This window comes from Dendrobates tinctorius, unplaced genomic scaffold (genome assembly GCF_039654945.1).
Source record: "Dendrobates tinctorius isolate UK_male_01 unplaced genomic scaffold, ASM3965494v1 ptg000051l, whole genome shotgun sequence".
NCBI classification, from domain to species: Eukaryota; Metazoa; Chordata; class Amphibia; order Anura; family Dendrobatidae; genus Dendrobates; species Dendrobates tinctorius.
In genome coordinates, this window is record NW_027361719.1 from 15,004,327 (window position 1) to 15,028,377 (window position 24,051).

At 45.5% G+C, this 24,051-nt stretch overlaps 1 protein-coding gene across 3 annotated transcripts in view; it reads left to right on the forward strand.

The window, feature by feature from the left end:
- Nucleotides 1-1,328: 1,328 nt before the first annotated feature.
- Nucleotides 1,329-24,051, forward strand: part of ARHGAP9 (Rho GTPase activating protein 9) — a 217,399-nt gene continuing 194,676 nt past the window's right edge. The window contains exon 1 of one of the 3 annotated variants that reach the window (XM_073576826.1): nt 1,329-1,648. In XM_073576826.1, coding sequence (XP_073432927.1) covers nt 1,422-1,648 — 227 coding nt within the window. In that variant the 5' untranslated portion in view covers nt 1,329-1,421. The remainder of the gene's footprint in view (nt 1,649-24,051) is intronic. The other 2 variants (XM_073576825.1, XM_073576827.1) reach the window with 2 other exon arrangements.

A 24,051-nucleotide genomic window follows, 5' to 3' on the forward strand; every position in this document is an offset into this window, starting at 1 on the left:
TTCACAAGTGTATGGTAAAGGTACTGTCACACTTAGCGATGCACCAGGGATCCCGACCAGCGATATGGCGCGGTCAGGATCGCTGGTGCATCGCTAAGTGGTCGTTAGTGAGCTGCCACATAGGCAGATCTCACCAGTGACATCGCTGGGGACGGGGATCGCTACTTACCTGTCACACCAGGCGATCCTGACGTCCTCCCGCCCGCGTCCACGCTCATCGCTCGTCTCTCCACAGGAAGCCCAGCAGGAAGCTGACGACGAGAAACGGCCCAGGCTGTTCTCACGCGATCAGCGATAACCAGCGGGGGAGCGGTCGGAGGTAAGTATCAGACATAGCGATATCGCTAGCAATATCGCTATAACGTCACAAGTTATAGCGATATTGCAAGCGATATCGCTTAGTGTGACAGTACCTTAACATAGCTAGAGATAACAGAGTGACTGCAGGCTTGACCTATGATGCTGTTAGCAGTGAGCAGTGGATTTGTGACTCATACTACGCTAATTAGCCTTTCTTCAAGTTTACCCAGGCTGTACTTGTCACTCACGTTTCATTTTTATAGGCAGTCAGATGCCAGGAAGAATGCCTTACTGCACAAATTGCTCAGAAAATCAAGACGCTATCCAAAAGGCAGGCTCTCTTCCAAAAATTCTACATCTGCTTTGTGCCATTGGGACATCAGTCGTTGATGTTTCAGTTCTGCTACATCAGACATCTCTGCGCCAGTTCTGCAACATCAGTCATCATTTGCCAGATCAGCTACATCAGTCATCACTGTTTCAACTCTCACACGTCAGTGATCTCTTTTCCAGTTCTGCTGCATCAGTCATTGCTGTTCCAGCTCTGCTAAACCAGTTCAGCCTCTCTTCTGCAATCTGTGACATCTTCACCGCATCTCCGTAAATCATCTTCATCCTGCTGCTGCAGCGCCACCTGTCTCTCTTGTTTAGAACTGCTGATCCAAACTATGGACTTGAGGATCCACCTCAACGATCAGGGTCTACGTCATTGATGGGGGACTAATTTACCTGCAGAATAATGGATGTATATGAACGTCAGTTCACCACAATGACAAGCAAATATGGTTATTTATAGTGGTGGTCCTAAAGTGGTATGTAATGTCCTGGTATAATCCACATGCTTACTATTAGAGACCCTGTGTTACATAGGGAAGACATCTCTTCTAGTTGGCTGCTTGTTCGGCCCTGTCATCCACTATCTATAGAGCGATCACATATAACGTAACGTAACTACTAATGTTAATAAAGCGTGTGAATTCAGGGCGCGACAGATATGTTTTTGTGAATGGCTGCTGCATGCACCCTGTAATACTGGCCTGTAATCACAAAACCTTAGAGAAGATGCAGGTGAATTCTAGTGGGGTGGGGACGAAGTACTGGAAACCAAAGAAGCAAAGACAATGTTACAGACAGGAAGTGGTGATGATTGTCACTTCACAGAACACTATCGCTTACACACACAGTGCGCTCTTTCCTCTTCGTGCCTGGTGGTGAGCTTTGTGGAAACTCCAGAAACACAGAGAGCACTGTTACCCGGCCGTATACTTTTTGTGGAATCATTCATAAGGCTCAGACATGAGGATCATCTGCTGAAAAGTAAAATTTCCTCTTCGCCCAGGCATACTTGGTAAGTGACATGGCACCATACATCAAGGGGGGGACTGTGGTGTAAGATTGCTTTTCATCCACTGAGAATGTGCTGATTTCGTGGATGATGTCTTCAGAGTAGTGAGAATGTAATTCTCTTATTCTCAGCTCTCTGAATAAATCTTTTCAATGATCAGCTGATATTTATTGGAAAGTTCTCCGGTTCTTATAGTTTTTGCTTTATTGCTAGGACATATGTAAACTATTTATTTTGTAATTAAAGTACTGAATTCTAAAAATTCAATAAAATAACTTGCATTAAGAAGGATTTGTAATGTGTGTCCGGCTACAGAAACAAAGGTATACTAATGCATACCTTTGATTTTAGCTAGTGACCTGAGTATGATAATGGATACCTCACCCATCCGAGGTGAGACGTGTCAGGGGGATACGTCACCCATCCGAGGTGAAACATGTCAGGGGGATACGTCTCCAATCCGAGGTGAAACATGCCAGGGGGATACGTCACCAATCCGAGGTGAGACATGTAAGGGGGATACGTCACCAATCCGAGGTGAGACATGTAAGGGGGGATACGTCACTAATCCGAGGTGAGACATGTAAGGGGGATACGTCACCAATCCGAGGTGAGACATGTAAGGGGGTTACGTCACCAATCCGAGGTGAGACACGTAAGGAGGATACGTCACCCATCCGAGGTGACACATGTCAGGGGGATACGTCACCAATCCGAGGTGAGACATCTAAGGGGGATATGTCACCAATCCGAGGTGAGACATCTAAGGGGGATACGTCACTAATCCGAGGTGAGACAAGTAAGGAGGATACAACACCCATCCGAGGTGACACATGTCAGGGGGATACATCACCAATCCGAGGTGAGACATCTAAGGGGGATATGTCACCAATCCGAGGTGAGACATCTAAGGGGGATACGTCACTAATCCGAGGTGAGACAAGTAAGGAGGATACATCACCCATCCGAGGTGACACATGTCAGGGGGATACATCACCAATCCGAGGTGAGACATCTAAGGGGGATATGTCACCAATCCGAGGTGAGACATCTAAGGGGGATACGTCACTAATCCGAGGTGAGACATGTAAGGGGGATACGTCACCAATCCGAGATGAGATGTCAGGTGGATACGTCACCTATCCGTGGTGAGAAGTGTTACTGTGTATCGCCACTTTTACGTACTGTAATATAAAGAATAGACTTTAAAGTCTCGAGCTGAACTAATCTGTGTCCTTCTGCCAACAGGTCTTTATTAGTGATGAACGAGTATACTCGTTTCTTGGGTTTTCTCAAGCATGCTTGGGTGATCTTTGAGTGTTTTGTCGTGCTCGGAGATTTAGTTTCTGATGCCTCAGCTGCATGATTTATGGCTGCTGGACAGCCTGAATACATGTGGGAATTCCCTAACAAACAGGCAATCCCCACATGTGTTCAGCCTGTCGAACAGCCCAAATCATGCAGCTGCAGCGACAGAAACTAAATTTCCAAGCACGCTAAAATACTCGAAGGCCACCTGAGCATGCTCGGGCAAACCCGACCAACGAGTATACTCGCTCATCACTAGTCTTTATCATTAGTATAGAGGGCCAGACAGGAGTTTCATTAGTGACCGACAAATAATTGTAATTAACAAGTTTGTTTTTTTAAATTGTGTTGTCACTCGTTCCTCAAAATACTCATGATATGTTTTAGGTGTGGTTCGTTGGAGGATGATGCTACCTGTTAGTGGAGGTGCTCAAAGCTGGATGTGACAGTGTGTTGGGAGTCCTTGATGGGAAAATACTGAATTGGGGCATTGTGAGAACCCCTGGATCTCAGTGTACTGCTTTGGAGTGATTTCTGTGGAAAAGCTTTGGTTATCATTATACCTGTAATCGTGGCTTTGGTTGCCTCTACTTTGAAGGGGGTGAGAGCTGGATGTGGCTCGCGACCCTCTCTCTAAGCTGAATGTGGCTCTCAAGGTCAAAAAGGTTGGGGACCAGTGCATTAAAGCAAGGTACTTGTGTCTTAGAGTATTGGGAGAGGTAAAGTAAAGGAGGAGATGCTGTATGGATTGTAGAGAGTAGTTCAGAGCCTTTATAATTTATTTTAAACAGGTCAATTTCCTAGTTCTGCCTATGACATAAAGAAAGGGGTCGTTACCGTAACATTAAAATGTGACAAGAAACTGGCCATCAAAGCTACATTTACTACATGTGACACTGTCTGATTATACAATACATCCTCCATTTTAGAGTATTTCTATATATATGCACAGATTATATGGCAGCGATATGCACAGAGAAATTGTTCACTTCCGTTGGTCCCTCTCCACTGGAGTTTATAATATACTTCTTCTAACTGGGACACAGAAACACACAAAGTTGCCAAATGACCTTAAGTATATTTTGGGGTTGTATAGAGCCGCATTTACGCTGGCCGATAATCTGTCTGATTTTAACGGTAACGACTCATCGTCCACGATAATCGTGTAATGTGAATGAGCATTCATCTTTTGAAAATTGTATATTGTAAAATGTAAGGTAGTGTTGTCATTTAAGGTGGGGGACACTCGCTTGGCAGCCAATAAATCACATCAGGCATGGGTTTTCCATAAAATCATAATAGTCCCTGTGGTTTATTAGGCATCATAAACCATGACCAGCAACAGAAAGTTCATATAAACGGCATAGCGTCCATGACAGAGCTTCACTCTGTTAGCAATGTCCAATACGCAGGCTCTCAAGCCTGACAGTTATATCCCCTGTCAGGGTTTACCTCATGGCTGCTTCTCCATGCTTCAGACGTCCATTCCCTCCTCTGGGTACTCTCAGACGCTGGCAGCCATTACTCACAGCATTCACGTGCTGTCAGGCAGGAAGCCCCATCTCCCAGCGGGACCTTCCACAACGGACCAACCGGGTCCAAGCATTCACTCCATGTGACCTACCCTGGCCACCTTATATGGTCCGTAGCCATGCCCACCGGGTCACGTGGCTATGACCTCATCACAGGTCCTTCACACACTGACATAGTCTTTTACTACAGGCATTTTCAGACACACCCCTGGGTGGGTTTGTAGTTAACTGGGCCCACCCATCTCCCCAGCTACCTGGAGACTTCTCCCTGACACATTGAAACAGCACCTCAGCAGTATCACTGCTGATCAACACACACATAAGTCTCCATCTCAAGGCCACCCACCTTGAGATACATAACGGTCATTCAGGATTCTGCCATTCATCCTTTCTCCTAGGACATCCACACAGCGCCCTCTAGCGGACACAGTGGTCACTACACCACAAAATGGAAGTTGTTCCAACTTTTATCTGACCGACAGAAAGGAGTGGAAATTCATGTCCTAAAAAGGGTTGACCATTTTCCATGTTCCATGGTAGTAAATAGCTCAGTAGGAGTTGGAACGAGAACATAGTCCTGATTATAGAAAAAATGTTCACTTTGATAATTGCTGAGCCTCGCAGAAACATTAATGAATACAACTGGAACATAAGAATTCCATATGAACGTTGACCTGATTGGCAAATTAACAATTCCAGCCACTTTGCTCCTTGAAGGGAACCTGACAGAGGATAGAGGTTGCCCGAACCACGGTCATTATGTGTCAGACAGCCAGGTATGTTTGAGTCTGAAATGCTGTGCTGTTTGACAGAAAAACGTACTTTAAAAGCAGCCAGAGACCAAGCTGCGTGGGTGACTAGTCGAAAAGGTTGGTCTACAATGGCTTCTGCCTGCTCACTGCCAAAGACTGACAGGTCTCCTCCTATACATGCACACAAGGAGAGACTTGTCACTCAAGGGGAGCGGGCAGGTAGGAACTGTCACATGGGCAAGTGTAGACCCTCTGCATGACAGAGCAGACTTACCACGGAGAGGCAGAGCTTAGTGTCTAACTGGTTTCCAAAAAAGTTTCTTATGGCAAGGTTAGGCTTGGCTGCTGGCATTCACCAACACCACTCCGGGACAGTCTCTGGATGTCACGCTCCACCCAGAAACCAGATGGCGCACGGTGAGATGGATGGGAAGGGAAGTACCACTACAAGGGAAAGATAAGAGGGGCAACTTCTGAACCTTGCCCTGAGCAACTCTGAGCTTTCTGATGTCTCTAGACTAGTTCTTTCACCCCATGCGGGGTAATATAGTGTAAAGATCAAAATGCTTGGCTAAGTCAGAGAGTGTAAAGTAGCATACCAGAAAATATTCACATAGCTTTGAATTGGGTGCTAAAAAGGAAATATTCATATATGCACTAATTTGATTATAAAGTGAAGTGTAACAACCCTGCTGGCATCACTGCATGGCCTCCCATCCCCGCACACCAACTTACTCATTGCTCCAGGTCATGCAGTGATTTCTGTCTGCTGCCAGCTCCATGCGCTATGCCTCTTGGTTTCCTGCTTGCTCTCTTCATGCTTCTTGACTGTGTGTATAGGGGGGCGGCGCCTGAACTCTCTGCTTCTATGCAGTCAGGGTGCACCGGTCTAAGCTGTCCCCGACCAATCACCTGGAGCCCTTTACTATATAGGGTCGCCACACCCACTAACCCTTGCCTGTGCAATGTCTCAACTCAGTTAGCTCCTTGCAGCTGAGGAAGCCAGGCCCTGTCCTATGTCTCGCCTTCGCTGAGAGGCTTTACTCCTAGCTTTGTCTATTATTCTCTGGTTGCCCGCCAGGAGGCGTATATCCTGGTCTCTGCCTTGTCCTAGCTTTGTCCCTGTACTTTGCCTAGTACTTCTCTGGCCGCCCCCAGGAGGCAGAATATCCTGGTTCCTGTATCCTTCAGTCTCTGTACATTGTCTCATACTGTTTCCCTGTCTGAACTCTGCCTTGCCTCTTTCTGTCAGTCTCCTTGTTTGTGGTTCCTTTCCCTGCTGTGTCCTCCCTGTACTACCTGGCACTCTTGCAAGCTCCGCCTACCTGGCACTCTTGCAATCTCCACCTACATGACACTCTTGCAAGCTCCGCCTACCTTGCACTCTTGCAAGCTCCGCCTACCTTGCACTCTTGCAAGCTCCGTCTACCTTGCACTCCTGCGGCTCAGTTCCTAATCTGTTCCAACACACTCCACTCCTTCCTGCCTATACCGTTACCTGCATCTGCTGTGTGAACAGGCGCCTGCCTGTTCCTTCTCATACCACACCAGCCTGTCCTGTGTCTCCAAGCCGTGCCCGCCTGTCCTGTGTCTCCAAGCCGTGCCTGCCTGTCCTGTGTCTCCAAGCCGTGCCCGCCTGTCCTGTGTCTCCAAGCCGTGCCCGCCTGTCCTGTGTCTCCAAGTCGTGCCCGCCTGTCCTGTGTCTCCAAGCCGTGCCAGCCTGTCCTGTGTCTCCAAGCCGCGCCCGCCTGTCCTGTGTCTCCAAGCCATGACCGCCTGCCCTGTGTCTCAAGCCGTGCCCGCCTGCCTTGTGTCTCAAGCCATGCCCGCCTGCCTTGTGTCTCAAGCCGTGCCTGCCTGCCTTGTGTCTCAAGCCGTGCCCACTTGCCCTATGTCTCAGCCGTGCCCGCTTGCCCTGTGTCTCAAACCGTACCTGCTTGCCCTGTGTCTCAGCCTGCTTGTCACTGTCCAGGTGTCCTGCTCCCGAGTGGGATCAGCAGCCACAGCCAGACACCACCCTGGAGTGGCACCCGGCAGCTACCTGCCGCACAAGCCTGACCTCATCATCAGAGGCTCCAGTGAAGACTGAGGTAGCTGTCGTAGTCACGCCCCTTCCAGGGTAGTTTGGTTTGTGGCACAGTGGGGCCACAACCCCCTGGCTCGCGCCATTCAGCCAAGGCGCGAGCGTGACATGAAGTGTGGAATGATGTCTCATGCTATGGCCTACTGCTTGCCTTCTACCCTGGATTACATGCATTTCCCATTTACTGCAGGTCTCAGCATTTCTACTCGGGTGCTTAATGTTGAATTTGGTCAATTATGTGTAGCGAAATCCTGCAGTCACCATCAAATATTAATAAAAATGTGTATAAGCCATCCTCAAGTGACATGGTGAACCTCATGGATGTACCCTAGCTCTCTTGATTCATCTCTCTTTGTGCCTTAAGGCCTCATATGTATTAGGAATGAACTAGGATCCAGACCTAGCCCTAAGAAAAAGCCTGTCTGGGAAAGATGAGTGGATAAGAGTGCACGACCTGAAAGCGTGGGTAACACCCCGCAATGTAAAAATTATCCCATTTTTTATGTGTATAGCAATAGTGGAATTTAGGTATTCATTAACTGCACAATACTAATGCATTTTGTTAGTATACAGTTGTGACCATAAGTTTACATACCCCAGCAGAATTTTTGCTTTCTTGGCATTTTTTCAGAGAATATGAAGGATGCACCAAAACTTTTTCTCCACTCATGGTTAGTGGTTGGGTGAAGTCATTTATTGTCAGTCGACTGTGTTTTCTCTTTTTAAATCATAGTGACAACCCAAAATATCCAAATGACCCTGATCAAAAGTTTACATACCCTGGTGATTTTGGCCTGATAACATGCACAGAAGTTGACACAAATGGGTTTGAATGGCTACTAAAGGTAACATCCTCACCTGTGACCTGTTTGCTTGTGTGCATAAAAGCTGAGTGAGTTTCCGGGATCCAGACAGACTCTTGCATCTCATCAACGTTAAAGTTGTGGACAACTTCTTTAATACTATTTTTGCATTATGCAGTGGCAGGTGTGGTGCCCTGGGAACAATCGCCAGGTAAAGACAACAAAGAAAAACGGCACTGGAGCCAAGTAAGGTGGCTAATGTACCCTCCTATTTAGGGCCTCTTACAAATGAGCATGTCAAGGAAATGAGATGCTCGGCATGACATTTTTTCAGCATGAATGTCCAATTCTTGAGGACTATATGTCTTCTAGTCAATCAAGTAGAGAATATTTCCATGAACTGTCCAACATTCCAGAATTTGGTTGATTTCTTTCTCTATTCTGGATCTAAAGTGCAAGCTGCAGAAGACTTCATTGCAGATGAGAACGTGTTAAGGATAACATTGGCAAAGTAAGGCTATATCGAAACTAATGGAAATTTTTAAGGTGTAAGGTAGTTTCAAACGATAAGTGACCAGAATGATTTGCTCAGTAGTTTTGAATGGCTGGTGAACCTTGGAGCAAGCTTTTTTGCAGTCTGTCTTGCAGGAATTTTTTTTGGGTGGACAGCCAAATTTTATTACCAGGTGAGATGTTAGGAGTTGGTTGGCTATGTTATCTACACTTCATTTTTCTTTAGTCACAGCAAACATACTGAATTGCACCTCAGTTCAGATGGTATGACTGTTTTGATAAACTTGGCTTACCATCAGAAGTTGCCCTTCAGAGGCAATTGGCAAAGTAAAACCCAGCTCCCAAAGGAAGACTGTAACAAAAGGCTTGGAAAATGGCATATTAACATCTGGATGATGTAAAACTGGAGAAAAAGAAAAAGTAATTTGAAATGGCTACAAGTTTGTAATGCAGAGTCCATCCAGTTCCAGGAATTTGCACCCTTGTGAGTGAGGTCCGTAAGAAAAGCTATGATTTGGGAGTAGTTCTTGATGAACTGCCAATAGTAGCTGGTGTAACCAGGGAATATTTCTAGGTCTTTGACACCCAGAGATTGTGACCAAACCAGCATATTACAGTTGAATCTTTCTCTATATCCATCTGTAGACCTCAGAAAGCGATAATATATCCTAGGAATGGCAATTTCTGATGTTTGAAGAGGCATTTTCTGAGTTTGACGTATAGATTACTTTGTCACAGTCTATTCACCACAGAACAGATATGCTTATGTTGTGAGTCCAAATCTTGAGAGACGATTAGGATTTTGTCCAAGCAGACAAGAATATATTAATTAATAGAGGATATACATGGCATGGAAAAGTTTAGGCATCCCTGGTCAAAATTTCTGTTATTGTGAATACTTAAGCAAGTTGAAGATGAAATGATTTCTAAAAGGCCTATGTCACATTTGTTTTGTATTTTACGCGAAAAAGTATATCTATATTGTCATTATTTTTTTTCCATTTTAAAAATTACAAAAAGGAAAATGGGTTGATGCAAACGTTTGGACACCAATGAAGATGTGTGTTCAGATAACTTTGACCAAGGTTTCAGAACTTTTTTTTAGTTAGGGTTATGGCTTGTTCACTATCATCGTTAGGAAAGGCCAGGTGACGCAAATTTCCCAGCTTTATAAAAACCCTGCCTCTAACCTTATGCCAAAAAACAGCAGTTATAGGTTCTTCTAAGCAGCTGCCTAGCACTCTGAAAATGAAAATGGTGGAGTCCCACAAAGCAGGAGACGGCTACATGAAGATAGCAAAGCGTTTTTAAAATTCCCTTTTCTCAGTTCAAAATGTAATTAGGGAATGGCAGTTAGCAGGAACAGTGGAGGTCAAGATAAGGTCCGGAGGACCAAGCAAAATTTCAGTGAGACCTGCTCGTAAGATTGCTAGAGAGGCAAATGAGAACCCCCACTTGACTGCAAAAGTCCTTCAGAAAGATTTAACAGATTCTGGAGTTGTGGTGCATTGTTCTACTGTTCAGAGACACCTGCACAAATACGGTATTTTTGGAAGAGTCATCAGAAGAAAACCTCTCCTGCTTCCTGATCATAAAATTCAGTATGCAAAAGAACATCTGAACAAGCCTAATACATTTTGGAAACAAGTCCTGTAGACCGATGAGGTTAAAATAGAACACTTTGGCCACAATGATCAAAGGTATGTGTGGAGAAAAAAGGGCACAGAATTTCAGGAAAAGACCATCTTGCCAAACATTGTATGTGGGTCGATCAATCATTGGGATTAAAGCAAACATGCTTTGGGGGTTGTGTTGTAGTCAATGGCACGGGGAACATTTCACAGGTAGAGGGAAGAATGGATTCAATAAAATTTCAGCAAATTCTTGATGCAAACATAACACCATCTGTAAAAATAACTGAAGTTGAAAAGAGGATGGCTTCTACAAATTGATAATGATCCTAAACACACATCAAAATCCACAATAGACTACCTCAAAAAGCGCAAGCTGAAGGTTTTACAATGGCCCTCACAGTCCCCTGATATGGACATCATTGAAAATCAGTGGCTAGGCCTCAAAATAGCAGTGCATGCAAGACGACCCAGGAATATCACAGAACTGGAAGAATTTTCCAAAGAAGAATGGATGAAAACCCTCAAACAAGGATTGAAAAACTTTTGGCTGGCTATAAGCTGTGATGATTTCAAAAGTGAGTGCTACTATGTACTAACCATTCAGGGTGCCCAAACTTTCGCACTTTTCCTTTTTGTAATTTTTAAAATGTAAAAAATAAAAAATAGATATATATTCTTGCCTAAAATACAAAAGAAATGTGTCATCTTTAACTTCAGGCCTTTTAACCCCTTTACTCCCAAGGGTGGTTTGCATGTTAATGCCCGGGCCAATTTTTACAATTCTGACCACTGTCACTTTATGAGGTAATAACTCTGGAACGCTTCATGGATCCCCGTGATTCTGACACTGTTTTCTCGTGACATATTGTACTTCATGTTAGTGCTATAATTTCATTCATATAACTTGCGCTTATTTGTGAAAAAAATGGAAATTTGGAGAAAATTTTTGAAAATTTCCAATTTTCCATTTTTGAATATTTATGCTCTTAAATCACAGAGATATGGCACTCAAAAAACTTAATAAGTAACATTTCCCACATGTTTATTTTACATCAGCACAATTTGGGAACCAAAATTTTTTTTTGTTAGGAAGTTATAAGGGTTAAAAGTTGACCAGCGATTTCTCATTTTCACAACACCATTTTATTTTTACGAACCACATCACATTTGAAGTCACTTTGAGGGGTCTATATGATAGAAAATTCCCAAAAGTGACACCATTCTAAAAACTGCACCCCTAAGGGTGCTCAAAACCACATTCAAGAAGTTTATTAACCCTTCAGGTGCATCACAGGAATTTTTTGAATGTTTACTTCAGGTTCAATTTTTTTTATTTTACCAAGGGTAACAGGAGATATTGGACAGGAAAAGTTATTATGCAATTTGTTCTGAGTACGCCGATACCTGATATGTGGGGGGGAACCACTGTTTGGGCGCATGGCAGAGCTCAGAAAGGAAGGAGCGCTGTTTGAATTTTTCACTGCAAAATTGGCTGGAATTCAGATCGGATGCCATGTCAAGTTTGGAGAGCTCCTGATGTGCCTAAACAGTGGAAACCCCCCACAAGTGACCCCATTTGGAAACTAGACCCCCAAAGGAACTTATCTAGATATGTGGTGAGCACTTTGAACCCCCAAGGGCTTCACAGAAGTTTATAACGTACAAGCCATACAATTAAAAAATCATATTTTTTCCACAAAAATGATCTTTTCACCCCCAATTGTTATTTTCCCAAGAGTGACAGGACCCCAAAAGTTATTGTGCAATTTGTCCTGAGTACGCAGATACCCCATATGTGGGGGTAAACCACTATTTGGGCGCATGGCAGAGCTCACAAGGGAAGCAGCGCCATTTGACTTTTTTGGCTGGAATTGAGATTGGACGCCATGTTGCGTTTGGAAAGGCACTGATGTGCCAAAACAGTGGAAACCCCCCAATTCTAACTCCAACCCTAACCCCAACACACCCCTAGTCCTAACCCTAGCCCTAACTGTAGCCCTAACCCTAACTCTAGCCCTAATGGGAAAATGGAAATAAATACATTTTTTTAATTTTATTATTTTTCCCTAAGTGCGTGATAACGGGGGGTTTGATTTACTATTTATGGCGGTTTTTATGTTTGGCAGCTGTCACACGCTAAAAGACGCTTTTTATTGTAAAAATAGTTTTTGCATCACCACATATTGAAAGCTATAATTTTTCCATATTTTGACCCACCGAGTCATTTGAGGTCTTATTTTTTGCGGGACAAGTTGAAGTTTTTATTGGTACCATTTTCGGGCACGTGCCTTTTTTTTGATCGCTTTTTATTCTGATTTTTGGGACGCAGAATGAGCAAAAACCAGTGTTTCATGAATTTCATTTGGGGGATGCGTTTACACCGTTCCGCGTGCGGTAAAATTGATAAAGCAGTTTTATTCTTCGGGTCAGTACGGTTACAGCGATACCTCATTTATGTCTTTTTTTATGTTTTGTCGGTTTTATGCAATGAAAACAATTTTATATAAAAAATAATTATTTTTGCATCGATTTATTCTGCGAGCTATAACTTTTTAATTTTTTCGCTGATGACACTGTGTGGTGGCTCGTTTTTTGCGGGACAAGATGACGTTTTCAGCGGTACCATGTTTATTTATATCCGCCTTTTTGATCGTGCGTTATTGCACTTTTTGTTCGGCGGTAAGATGATAAAGCTTTATTTTTTGCTTCGTTTTTTATTTTTATTTTTTAAGGGGTTCAATAAAGGGGTTAACTAGTAGGACAGTTTTATGGGGCGGGTCGTTATGGACGCGGCGATACCAAATATGTGTACTTTTATTGTTTTTTTTTTATTTTCAAAAAATGATTTTATTAGGGAATATTTTTTTTTTCAAATTTAGGGATTTTTTTTATAAATTATTTTTATACTTTTTTTTTTAACTTTATTACAATGTCCCAGGGGGAACATAACTGTCATGTGACAGATCGCTGATCTGTCACATCACAGATCGCTGTGACAGATCAGCGATCTGTCACAGGCAGTGCTGCAGGCTTCCTCATGCCGGCGCTTTGCAGGCATGAGGAAGCCGCCTCCCTGCAGTCCCCCGAAGGTCCCCGCCGCCATTTTTGATTTGGGGACCTGCAGGGAAGGAGACCCCCGCAGCAGTGCTGCACATCGCGCTGCTGTGGGGGTCTCAGGAAAGCACGGAGGGAGCCCCCTCCCTCCCGATGCTTCCCTAAACCCCCGGTACACTGCGTACACTGCGATGTCATCAATATGATAAGCCTGGAACTCCTTTAATTAGTGAAGGAGACATGAATTTGTCTAGTGCTGTTATCCAGTAATTTTAATGGACTCATATAACTTGTAACTACAATCCAAAACAATAACATTACAACACCAAGGAGGAAAAATCGTGGAGTTATGGAAATCACAAGATGTATAGACATGGTTATGATATGCAAATGTTTAAAAAATTGAAATTTTAAAAACATGCTGATTTGGACATCGTGTGCAGCAATACAAGCACTTACATGTCTTGGCTGCTGTCAATGAGGTTATTAATGGTTGTCTGATGTTCAGCTGTGCTGAATGCACTTGGACACACAAATCATCAAGATCCACTGCTGACATCTCCCTCTGTAATTACGGACCAATGATTTCCCAGTTGTGGTCATTGGGAAACAAGTCTGGAGATGTTGCAGGCCATGGTAGCATGTTTATGCCACACAAACTGCTTACAGTAGCACAAGCAAAAAGTGGCTTGGTATTATCTGTCGTGTTAAAAAACACTGCTCTTGGGACAGTTTGGAGAAATGGCTGTATTAATGTTTCCACCACCAATTCAGTGAAGTGCCGAACTGTTAAGGTACCTGGTATGAAGGCTAGAGGGGTCCGAATATGCTACAACACACCATATGTCTGTGAGTAGGACAAGTGTGCCATTTCTTTTGTGAATGTGTTTCATTGACTGCACTCCACCGCTCTCAAAAACTATTATAGTGTGGGGAAGGTGACTTGACGGACAGACTTGACTGGAAGTAGGAAGGAACGGTTGTTGCACTATGGACGTAGATTGACAAGGACAGCAGGGTGATAGCAGGGAAAGACAGACAGGAGAGTGAGGTACCTAGAAATGACCACAAGATGGCAGGGGGGAGTAATTCAGGACTCAGCAGCAGCTTAGGGCTTGAGAAACACTTAGTCATGGGGACGGGGAGATAGGAACCCAGGAGAGGAATTCCCGGTGAGAGAGGGGATAAATAGGACTGGTTGGGGTTCCAGGTTAGGTTAGTCCCGGGAGGAGCTCGGCAGAAGACGGTGGACAGCAAAGAGCTCGACTAGGGGACTGACAGGAAAGAGACAGTCAGGGGGTGACCCTGACCCAACGGACCGCAGGACAGACGAGGCCCTGGGGGTACCGATTGGATGACGACCTCGGGCAGGTGAAGCGCTGGTGGCAGATTGGTCTAGGACAGCCCCAACGAAAGATCCGCGAGGGATGTTATTTCGACTGAAGGAAAGGTTCAGGTACCCGGGCCTGGAGATGGAGAACTGTAAAGTACTGCGGTGCGTGGTTGTGGTCATCAGGAGGACGACGAATAAAATCCGGAACTGTTGCAACTGAACTCTGCCTCTGTCTTGTCCTTGCTTCGCCTGGTGCCTGTGTCGTCCGGACGTGGTGAGCAGTGGACCAACCCCAATCCGGGCCCCTACCACAATAGTGCAGAGCAAGATGGCAATGGAGAGGTATCCTCTTCAGCGATGAGTCCTACTTTTATTTTGGACACAATATTAGCCAGAGATTGGTTGCAAAACCATTTGGATAATGCCATATACAGGCCTTCGCGAACCCTTGAGTGGTAGCATGAGGTCAGAGGAACACCTTCAGAAAGGAATACCACACTGGTACCACTCCTTGATTAGTGATGTGGGGTGGCATAATGTACTGTAACCGGACCCCTTCAATCTTCATTTGCGGTGCAGTAACAGGTTGAATTTGCATTGATTTAGTCACGGAGCCAATGGTGCAGTAATTTCTCCAAAGTGTCCCAGGAGCCGTTTTTAAATGCAATGCCAGTCTACTTATTGCTTGTGCTATTGTGAGCAGCTTGCGTGGCCTAATGTGGCCTAAAAGTCCTACTATGGCCTGCAGCGTCATCAGACTTTTCTCCCATTGAGCACATCTGGGATGTCTTTGGTCGCCAGTTGCTAAGCGTGCTGCCAGCAGTGGATCTTGATGATTTGTATGCCCGAGTGCATTCAGTGTGACAGTAAATCACTCAAACAACCATTAACAATCCTATTGATAGCAGCCAAGGCGTTTATTTCTGCGTGTGACGTTCATTCTCTGTACTGACTAAATCAAGATGTTTTAAAAATGTTCTTTTCATTTTTTTTTATCACTTGCCTATCATTATCATGCCTATCCATCTTGTGATTTCCATAATTCCACAACTTTTCCTTCTTAGTGCTACAATTTCAAAATTGAGGCATGAATATAATTGTTTTCCAATTGACTTATCCCAGTTTAGTAACTCAGCATTACAGTAAGATGTCTGCCTGAATGACTCACTTCATACAATCAGGAAATCATATGCCTTAATAGGGAAGTACAAAAAGACTGCTCATGAAGACAAACAGCCTGTCATGTGGCAATTTCGTTTTTTTTAGTCATTTTCTCTATAAAATTTAACGGGGAATAACAATCTTTTTTACGATGGTCACTGCAAAAAGTGTTGGGGCAGCATTAACCCTTGCTTTTCTGTGTTAAAGTTCCCTGATCCTGTCATAGCCTATTTCTATATAATGATGACATTTGTAATCTTTCTCAGCATTATAATACTATGCTCTTGTGTCAGATGTGTAGGGAGAAGCTATGTAGCATTAATGAAAAATGTTATCAATATAACATTGGACAACCAATTGATCAGCCGTGTAGATTGACCAACCAATCGATTAGCCGTGTTCAGCGCCAGTGGTAGTGTATTGTTTCATGGTCGCTGTCAGGTTCCCTGGTGCTGCTGATCTGTTCCTTTTCAGTAGGTCCTGCAGTGTTCCTCTTTGCACCTTGTTAAAATCCGTACGCCCGCCAGAGGTGATGACATCAGATTTTGGGTGTGTCAGGTGCTGCGGAGATCCTTAGTGCTTTCTCTTTGCCCCTCTTCCTTAGACTGACATGTCTCTCCCTATACCCCAGGGTGGGAAAAAGCCGCTGATCTGAGACATGTAGGGCCCGATACATGAAAGCTTTTACACCAGTATTCTGACGTGAAGTTCTGAAAAGTCGAATAATTTTGGTGCGACTGGCGGCTGCTCTAAAATAATGCAACTTTTCGTGTTCTTGTGCCATTTTTACCCAGCTCTGACAAAGTGGGTGGAGATGGGACAGGGCCTGACGATCACTGCTCCTCCTGAAACAGTCTGACTCAAGCCCATCATCTCATCAAGACCGGTGTGAATCGGGTCTCGATGAATTGGGCCCATGGTCTCCAGACGACTTTTCAAAGTATGTTAACTCTGAAATGCCCCAGCTTATCAGCGTAAAACATACAGGGTGCAATAACAGGGGACACATAATCTGCGTTTCTTCATATACGGTGATATTATGGTGATAGTTGTCAGTCATCAGTATTGAGGAACATACAGATAAGTCACTGACGGTGTCCTCTGCATTTCCTTTGGCTCCTTTGCCACAGGGAATCCCGATACCATCATCAATGACCTCACAGGTTTCACCATCAACTGTCTTGATGCAGAAGCTTCTACAAATGGAGACGCAGTGCTCAATATTAACGCTGTGTTCAAAGGTTTACGGACAGGAAACTGATTGTTTCACTTCCCTTCTACAGTACAGGGTCGGGCTGATATTTTACATGGGCTCTGTGGGAAGGGTTTAGCAGACTACGTTTATGACGAGGTTGACTTGGATCAGACCTTGTGTCTATTAGATGCTGTTGTTGCTGGTGTATATTTAACTCTTCAGATAACCTTCATTAGGCACAGTGTTCTGCTAAAAAAGCCAACAAACTACATCACGCAGAAGAAAAATTCAGCGAGACATATAATAAGGTTCTATTCACACACGTATCACAGCTTCTGTAATAACAAAGGCCAAACAGCTGTGAGGGGTCCATCAGAAGATGTACCCAAGTGGCAACCAATGGCCCTAAATTACATGTAATGAATTACATCAAGTTTTTATTTCATGTCATGAATGGTACTGAATGCTATACTTATTGTCAAAAGGTGCAGACAGGGGCGGAGGAGTAGCCAGGGCCCGCGACACACAACATGTCACACGACCCCCTTTGATAGATCATATGATAGGTCATGCGAGTAACACACAGGTGCTCTGGGGCACATCTGTACATGGAAAACGATAGAGATAAATTGTTCCCTTATGTACAGTACTATACATAACATAGCACTATGCAAAATAGAGCAGGGGTGGAATTAAAGGGGTATCTCCATCTCCAAGAGCGTATCCCAATATTTAGTAGGTGTAATAATAAAAATATTAGCAAATACCTCCAATTGGAAATGTAGTATCCATGGTTACGTCCACTGATGAAGTGATAGCTAGTTGCTAGTGGTCATAACTAGAGTTGAGCGAATTTGTTCGGTTTTTGTCCCTGAATCTGATTTTGACATATTCGGGCCATATTCGAACACTATTCGTGCTGAATTTATGTTTCAGGCCCGGATTGGTAATCTGGTGAGCCGGGCAGATTCCCGGTGGGCCGGCGGCCCTTTAAAACTTCTGACTAGACTCTGTGTGCACTCCCGCTCCTGTTGGTGCACGCGGTGATAAGGGCCGCAGCAGTCCGCGTCAGTGTGTGAGCGCGGCCGCGGCCCTCGTCAGTGCGGGCAAGCAGGAGAATGCATGCACACAGGGCTCAAGTCAGAAATTTGAAAAGGCCGCCTGGGCGCGCACAGGACGCCTCTCTGCTCTCCTCCAGTGGCGTCGCTATGAAAGCACCGGGCTTTTGTCCTCCTGTGCAGCTTGCTCTGAGGGAGGGGAGAGAGCCAGCAGCAATCAAGATGAAACGTCAGCATAAGGTGACAGCTCCTGTCAGCAGGTGACAGCTTCTCCTGCTCTCATCTGCTAGTATCCCGAGAGACCGAGGGATGTGCTGGACAGAGCTGCTGTGAGCAGAAGAGCTGCACGTGAACAACAGCCTCCCCCTGCACCACAGAGGAGAGTGTGTGTGGCTGTGTGAGGATGTGTGTATGCGTCGGGTTCCTGCCACTGCACAGCAGGAATCCAGAGGAGCCTGCTGAGCAGATTTGTCGGTCCCGGCGCTCTGTCCAGGCCAACTCCGTGGGTTTGCTAGCTGCTGCCACCTCTTGTACATAAAACAAAACCATACGGAACCAAATGTAAATCCCAGTAGAGTCGCCCACTATATAGTGTCGTCTCAATGGGAAATAGACACTCCCGCATAACATATTAAACAGGAAAAAACAGGGAGTACAAGTCCAATCACATAAAAATAATGAGCAAAGTTTATTAAACATATAATACTGACAATTACATAAATGACAGAATATACATAAAGGATCAGATAAGTATCTGCTGCTTGTTAGTCCTAAGAAATTAACAAAATAAAGTGCTTAGTGCCTGTAACAAATATGGGCCATATTTGAGGGATATAAAGGTAAAAGAGATCCTAACAGGTGCGCATCCTGAAAAAATCACTATCCCAAGCCATAGTGCTTACCCATACTAAACTTAACCAAGGACCACAAGCAGCGCCGCCACCGACGCGCGTTTCGCCTCTTTTTCACGGCACCTTGAAAAAGAGGCGAAACGCGCGTCGGTGGCGGCGCTGCTTGTGGTCCTTGGTTAAGTTTAGTATGGGTAAGCACTATGGCTTGGGATAGTGATTTTTTCAGGATGCGCACCTGTTAGGATCTCTTTTACCTTTATATCCCTCAAATATGGCCCATATTTGTTACAGGCACTAAGCACTTTATTTTGTTAATTTCTTAGGACTAACAAGCAGCAGATACTTATCTGATCCTTTATGTATATTCTGTCATTTATGTAATTGTCAGTATTATATGTTTAATAAACTTTGCTCATTATTTTTATGTGATTGGACTTGTACTCCCTGTTTTTTCCTGTTTAATACACCTCTTGTACAGCTATGACTATGCATGCTGCTCAGCAGCGAGATTCTCCAGGGACTAAGTCCTCATGTCGGGCCACTGAGCATGCCCGTGGAGTGATCTCCCATTGGAGATCGAAGGTCACGTGATCAGGCCCTGCTCCTGTTCGGATTGGCCCATCCGAGAAGCCAGGAAGGTCCCGGACGCTCGTGGCTATAAAAGGTTCGCATGGCCGCTCGGCCATGCGCTAGGATAAGACTGTATTTACAGACTATGTGGAGTGAGTGATGTATGCACGCATGAATGTCTCTGGTGAATGACTCATTAAGAAACCCCTACCCTTGGTATGCATGTGTTGTGCAGGCTAGCCTGCTAGCGCCCAGGTTTAGGTGTAGGTAGGACAGAGGTTGAGTCAGGCATCAGTCCTCACCAGGGACTCGGCACGCCTCAGTGCACGTGCCCCATAGCCAGCGTCTATAGCGGCGTTCGCGGCAGCGACATCGCGCTTTCAGTTTTCCTAGAAGGACTCTAACCCTGTGTCCTTGGGGTAGAGTTCTGTGGCCGTACACTGTGCGCTCTTTTGGCCGTGCTCTGTGAGCTTAACAGGCTCCGGCATCTACGTTCAGCTGTTGTGCGGCTCTGTGCATTAACAGAGTTCGCCCCTGTTCACATTGGGTGACGTAACACACGTGTGACTGGTTTCACACCGCTTAATTCTTCTGCCTTAGCAGCAGTGTACCACCTCTGCACGGTGGACCCCGGGCTGTGAACGCATCTACTATTATTTTATAATTTGGTGCGTTCCGCCAGCCCTAACAGCGTGAGGCTGTGTGTGGCAGTGTGTATGTGTGAGGCTGTGTGTATGTGTGTGGATGTATGTATGTGTGAGGCTGTGTGTATGAGTGAGGCTGTGTGTGACTGTGTGTAGCTGTGTGTATGTGTGAGACTGTGTGTATATGTCAGGCTGTGTGTGTATGTGTGTGGCTGTGTGTATGTGTGAGGCTATGTGTGGCTGTGTGTATGTGTGTGGCTGTGAGTATGTCTTTGGCTGTGTGTATGTGTGTGGCTGTGTGTATGTGTGAGGCTGTGTGTGGCTGTGTGTAGCTGTGTGTGGCTGTGTGTGTGTGTGTGTCTGTGTGAGGCTGTGTGTGTCTGTGTGTGGCTGTGTGTATGTGTGTGGCTATGTGGCTGTGTGTGGCTGTGTGTATGTGTGTGGCTGTGTGCATATGTATGAGGCTGTGTGTATGTGTGTGGCTGTGTGTAAGTGTGTGGCTGTGTGTATGTGTGTGGCTGTGCGTATGTGAGAGGCTGTGTGTGGCTGTGTGTCGTTGTGTGTGTGGCTGTGTGTATGTGTGTGGCTGTGTGTATGTGTGTGGCTATTTGTATATGTGAGGTGGTGTGTGGCTGTTTGTATGTGTGAGGCTGTGTGTATGTGTGGCTGTGTGTGTGTGGCTGTGTATGTGTGAGGCTGTGTGTATGTGTGAGGTGCGTGTGTATGTGTGAGGCTGTGTGCATGTGTGTGGCTGCTTGTATGTGTGATGCTGCGTGTATGTGTGAGGCTGTGTATGTGTGTGGCTGTGTGTATGTGTGTGGCTATTTGTATGTGTGTGGCTGTGTGTATGTGTGTGGCTGTGTGTGGCTGTGTGTATGTGTGAGGCTGTGTGTATTTGTGTGGCTGTGTGTATGTGTGAGGCTGTGTGTATATCTGAGGATGTGTGTATGTGTGAGGCTGTGTGTGGCTGTGTGTAGCTGTGTGTATGTGTGTGGCTGTGTGTATGTGTGATGCTGTGTGTATGTGTGAGGCTGTATGTGTGAGGCTGTGTGTGGCTGTGTGTATGTATGTGGCTGTGTGTATGTGTGAGGCTGTGTGTATGTATGAGGCTGTGTGTATGTGTGTGGCTGTGTGTATATGTGAGGCTGTGTGTATGTGTGAGGCTGCATGAGTGAGGCTGTGTGTGGCTGTGTGTATGTGTGTGGCTGTGTGTATATGTGTGTGGTTGTGTGTGGCTGTGTGTATGTGTGAGGCTGTGTGTGTAGCTGTGTGTATGTGTGTGGCTGTGTGTATGTGTGAGGCTGTGTGTATGTGTGAGGTTGTGTGCGTATGTATGAGGCTGTGTGTATGTGTGTGACTGTGTGTATGTGTGTGGCTGTGTGTAGGTGTGTGGCTGTTTGTATGTGTGAGGCGGTATGTGACTGTTTGTATGTGTGAGGCTGTGTGTATGTGTGAGGCTGTGTGTGGCTGTGTGTGTGGCTGTGTATGTGTGAGGTTGTATGTATGTGTGAGGCTGTGTGTGTATGTGGGAGGCTGTGTGTATATGTGTGGCTGTGTGTATGTGTGTGGCTGTGTGTATGTGTGAGACGGTGTGTGGCTGTTTGTATGAGTGAGGCTGTGTGTATGTGGGCGGCTGTGTGTATGTGTGAGGCTGTGTGTAGCTCTGTATGTGTGTGGCTGTGTGTATGTGTGTGGCTGTGTATATGTGTGTGGCTGTGTGTGGCTGTGTGTATGTGTGAGGCTGTGTGTATGTGTGAGGCTGTGTGTATGTGTGAAGCTGTGCGTGGCTGTGTATATGTGTGTGGCTGTGTATATGTGTGTAGCTGTGTGTATGTGTGTGGCTGTGTGTATGTGTGAGGCTGTGTGTATGTGTGTGGCTGTGTGTATGTGTGTGTGAGGCTGTGTGTGGCTGTGTGTGTGACTTTGTGTGGCTGTGTGTATGTGTGTGGCTGTTTGTATGTGTGAGGCGGTGTGTGGCTGTTTTTATGTGTGAGGTTGTGTGTATGTGTGAGGCTGTGTGTATGTGTGAGGCTGTGTGTGTCTGTGCCTGTGTATGTTTGAGGCTGTGTGTGGCTGTGTGTATATTTGAGGCTGTGTGTATGTGTGTGGCTGTGTGTCTGTGTGAGGATGTGTGTAGCTGTGTGTATGTGTGTGGCTTTGTGTATGTGTGAGGCTGTGTGTGTATGTATGAGGCTGTGTGTATATGTGAGGCTGTGTGTATGTGTGTGGCTGTGTGTATGTGTGTGGCTGTTTGTATGTGTGAGGCAGTGTGTGGCTGTTTGTATGTGTGAGGCTGTGTGTGGCTGTGTGTCGTTGTGTGTGTGGCTGTGTGTATGTGTGTGGCTGTGTGTATGTGTGTGGCTATTTGTATATGTGAAGTGGTGTGTGGCTGTTTGTATGTGTGAGGCTGTGTGTATGTTTGGCTGTGTGTGTGTGGCTGTGTATGTGTGAGGCTGTGTGTATGTGTGAGGCTGCGTGTGTATGTGTGAGGCTGTGTGCATGTGTGTGGCTGCTTGTATGTGTGATGCTGTGTGTATGTGTGAGGCTGTGTATGTGTGTGGCTGTGTGTATGTGTGTGGCTATTTGTATGTGTGTGGCTGTGTGTATGTGTGTGGCTGTGTGTATGTGTGTGGCTGTGTGTAGCTGTGTGGTTGTGTGTATGTGTGTGGCTGTGTGTATGTGTGAGGCTGTGTGTATTTGTGTGGCTGTGTGTATGTGTGAGGCTGTGTGTATATCTGAGGCTGTGTGTATGTGTGAGGCTGTGTGTATGTGTGATGCTGTGTGTATGTGTGAGGCTGTATGTGTGAGGCTGTGTGTGGCTGTGTGTATGTATGTGGCTGTGTGTATGTGTGAGGCTCTGTGTATGTATGAGGCTGTGTGTATGTGTGTGGCTGTGTGTATATGTGAGGCTGTGTGTATGTGTGAGGCTGCATGAGTGAGGCTGTGTGTATGTGTGAGGCTGTGTGTGGCTGTGTGTATGTGTGTGGCTGTGTGTATGTGTGTGTGGTTGTGTGTGGCTGTGTGTATGTGTGAGGCTGTGTGTATGTGTGAGGTTGTGTGCGTATGTATGAGGCTGTGTGTATGTGTGTGACTGTGTGTATGTGTGTGGCTGTGTGTAGGTGTGTGGCTGTTTGTATGTGTGAGGCGGTATGTGGCTGTTTGTATGTGTGACGCTGTGTGTATGTGTGAGGCTGTGTGTGGCTGTGTGTGTGGCTGTGTATGTGTGAGGTTGTATGTATGTGTGAGGCTGTGTGTGTATGTGGGAGGCTGTGTGTGTATATGTGTGGCTGTGTGTATGTGTGTGGCTGTGTGTATGTGTGTGACGGTGTGTGGCTGTTTGTATGAGTGAGGCTGTGTGTATGTGGGCGGCTGTGTGTATGTGTGAGGCTGTGTGTGGCTCTGTATGTGTGTGGCTGTGTGTATGTGTGTGGCTGTGTATATGTGTGTGGCTGTGTGTGGCTGTGTGTATGTGTGAGACTGTGTGTATGTGTGAGGCTGTGTGTATGTGTGAAGCTGTGTGTGGCTGTGTATATGTGTGTGGCTGTGTATTTGTGTGTAGCTGTGTGTATGTGTGTGGCTGTGTGTATGTGTGAGGCTGTGTGTATGTTTGAGGCTGTGTGTATGTGTGTATGTGTGTGGCTGTGTGTATGTGTGTGAGGCTGTGTGTGGCTGTGTGTGGCTGTGTGTATGTGTGTGGCTGTTTGTATGTGTGAGGCGGTGTGTGGCTGTTTTTATGTGTGAGGTTGTGTGTATGTGTGAGGCTGTGTGTATGTGTGAGGCTGTGTGTGTCTGTGCCTGCGTATGTGTGAGGCTGTGTGTGGCTGTGTGTATATTTGAGGCTGTGTGTATGTGTGTGGCTGTGTGTCTGTGTGAGGATGTGTGTAGCTGTGTGTATGTGTGTGGCTTGGTGTATGT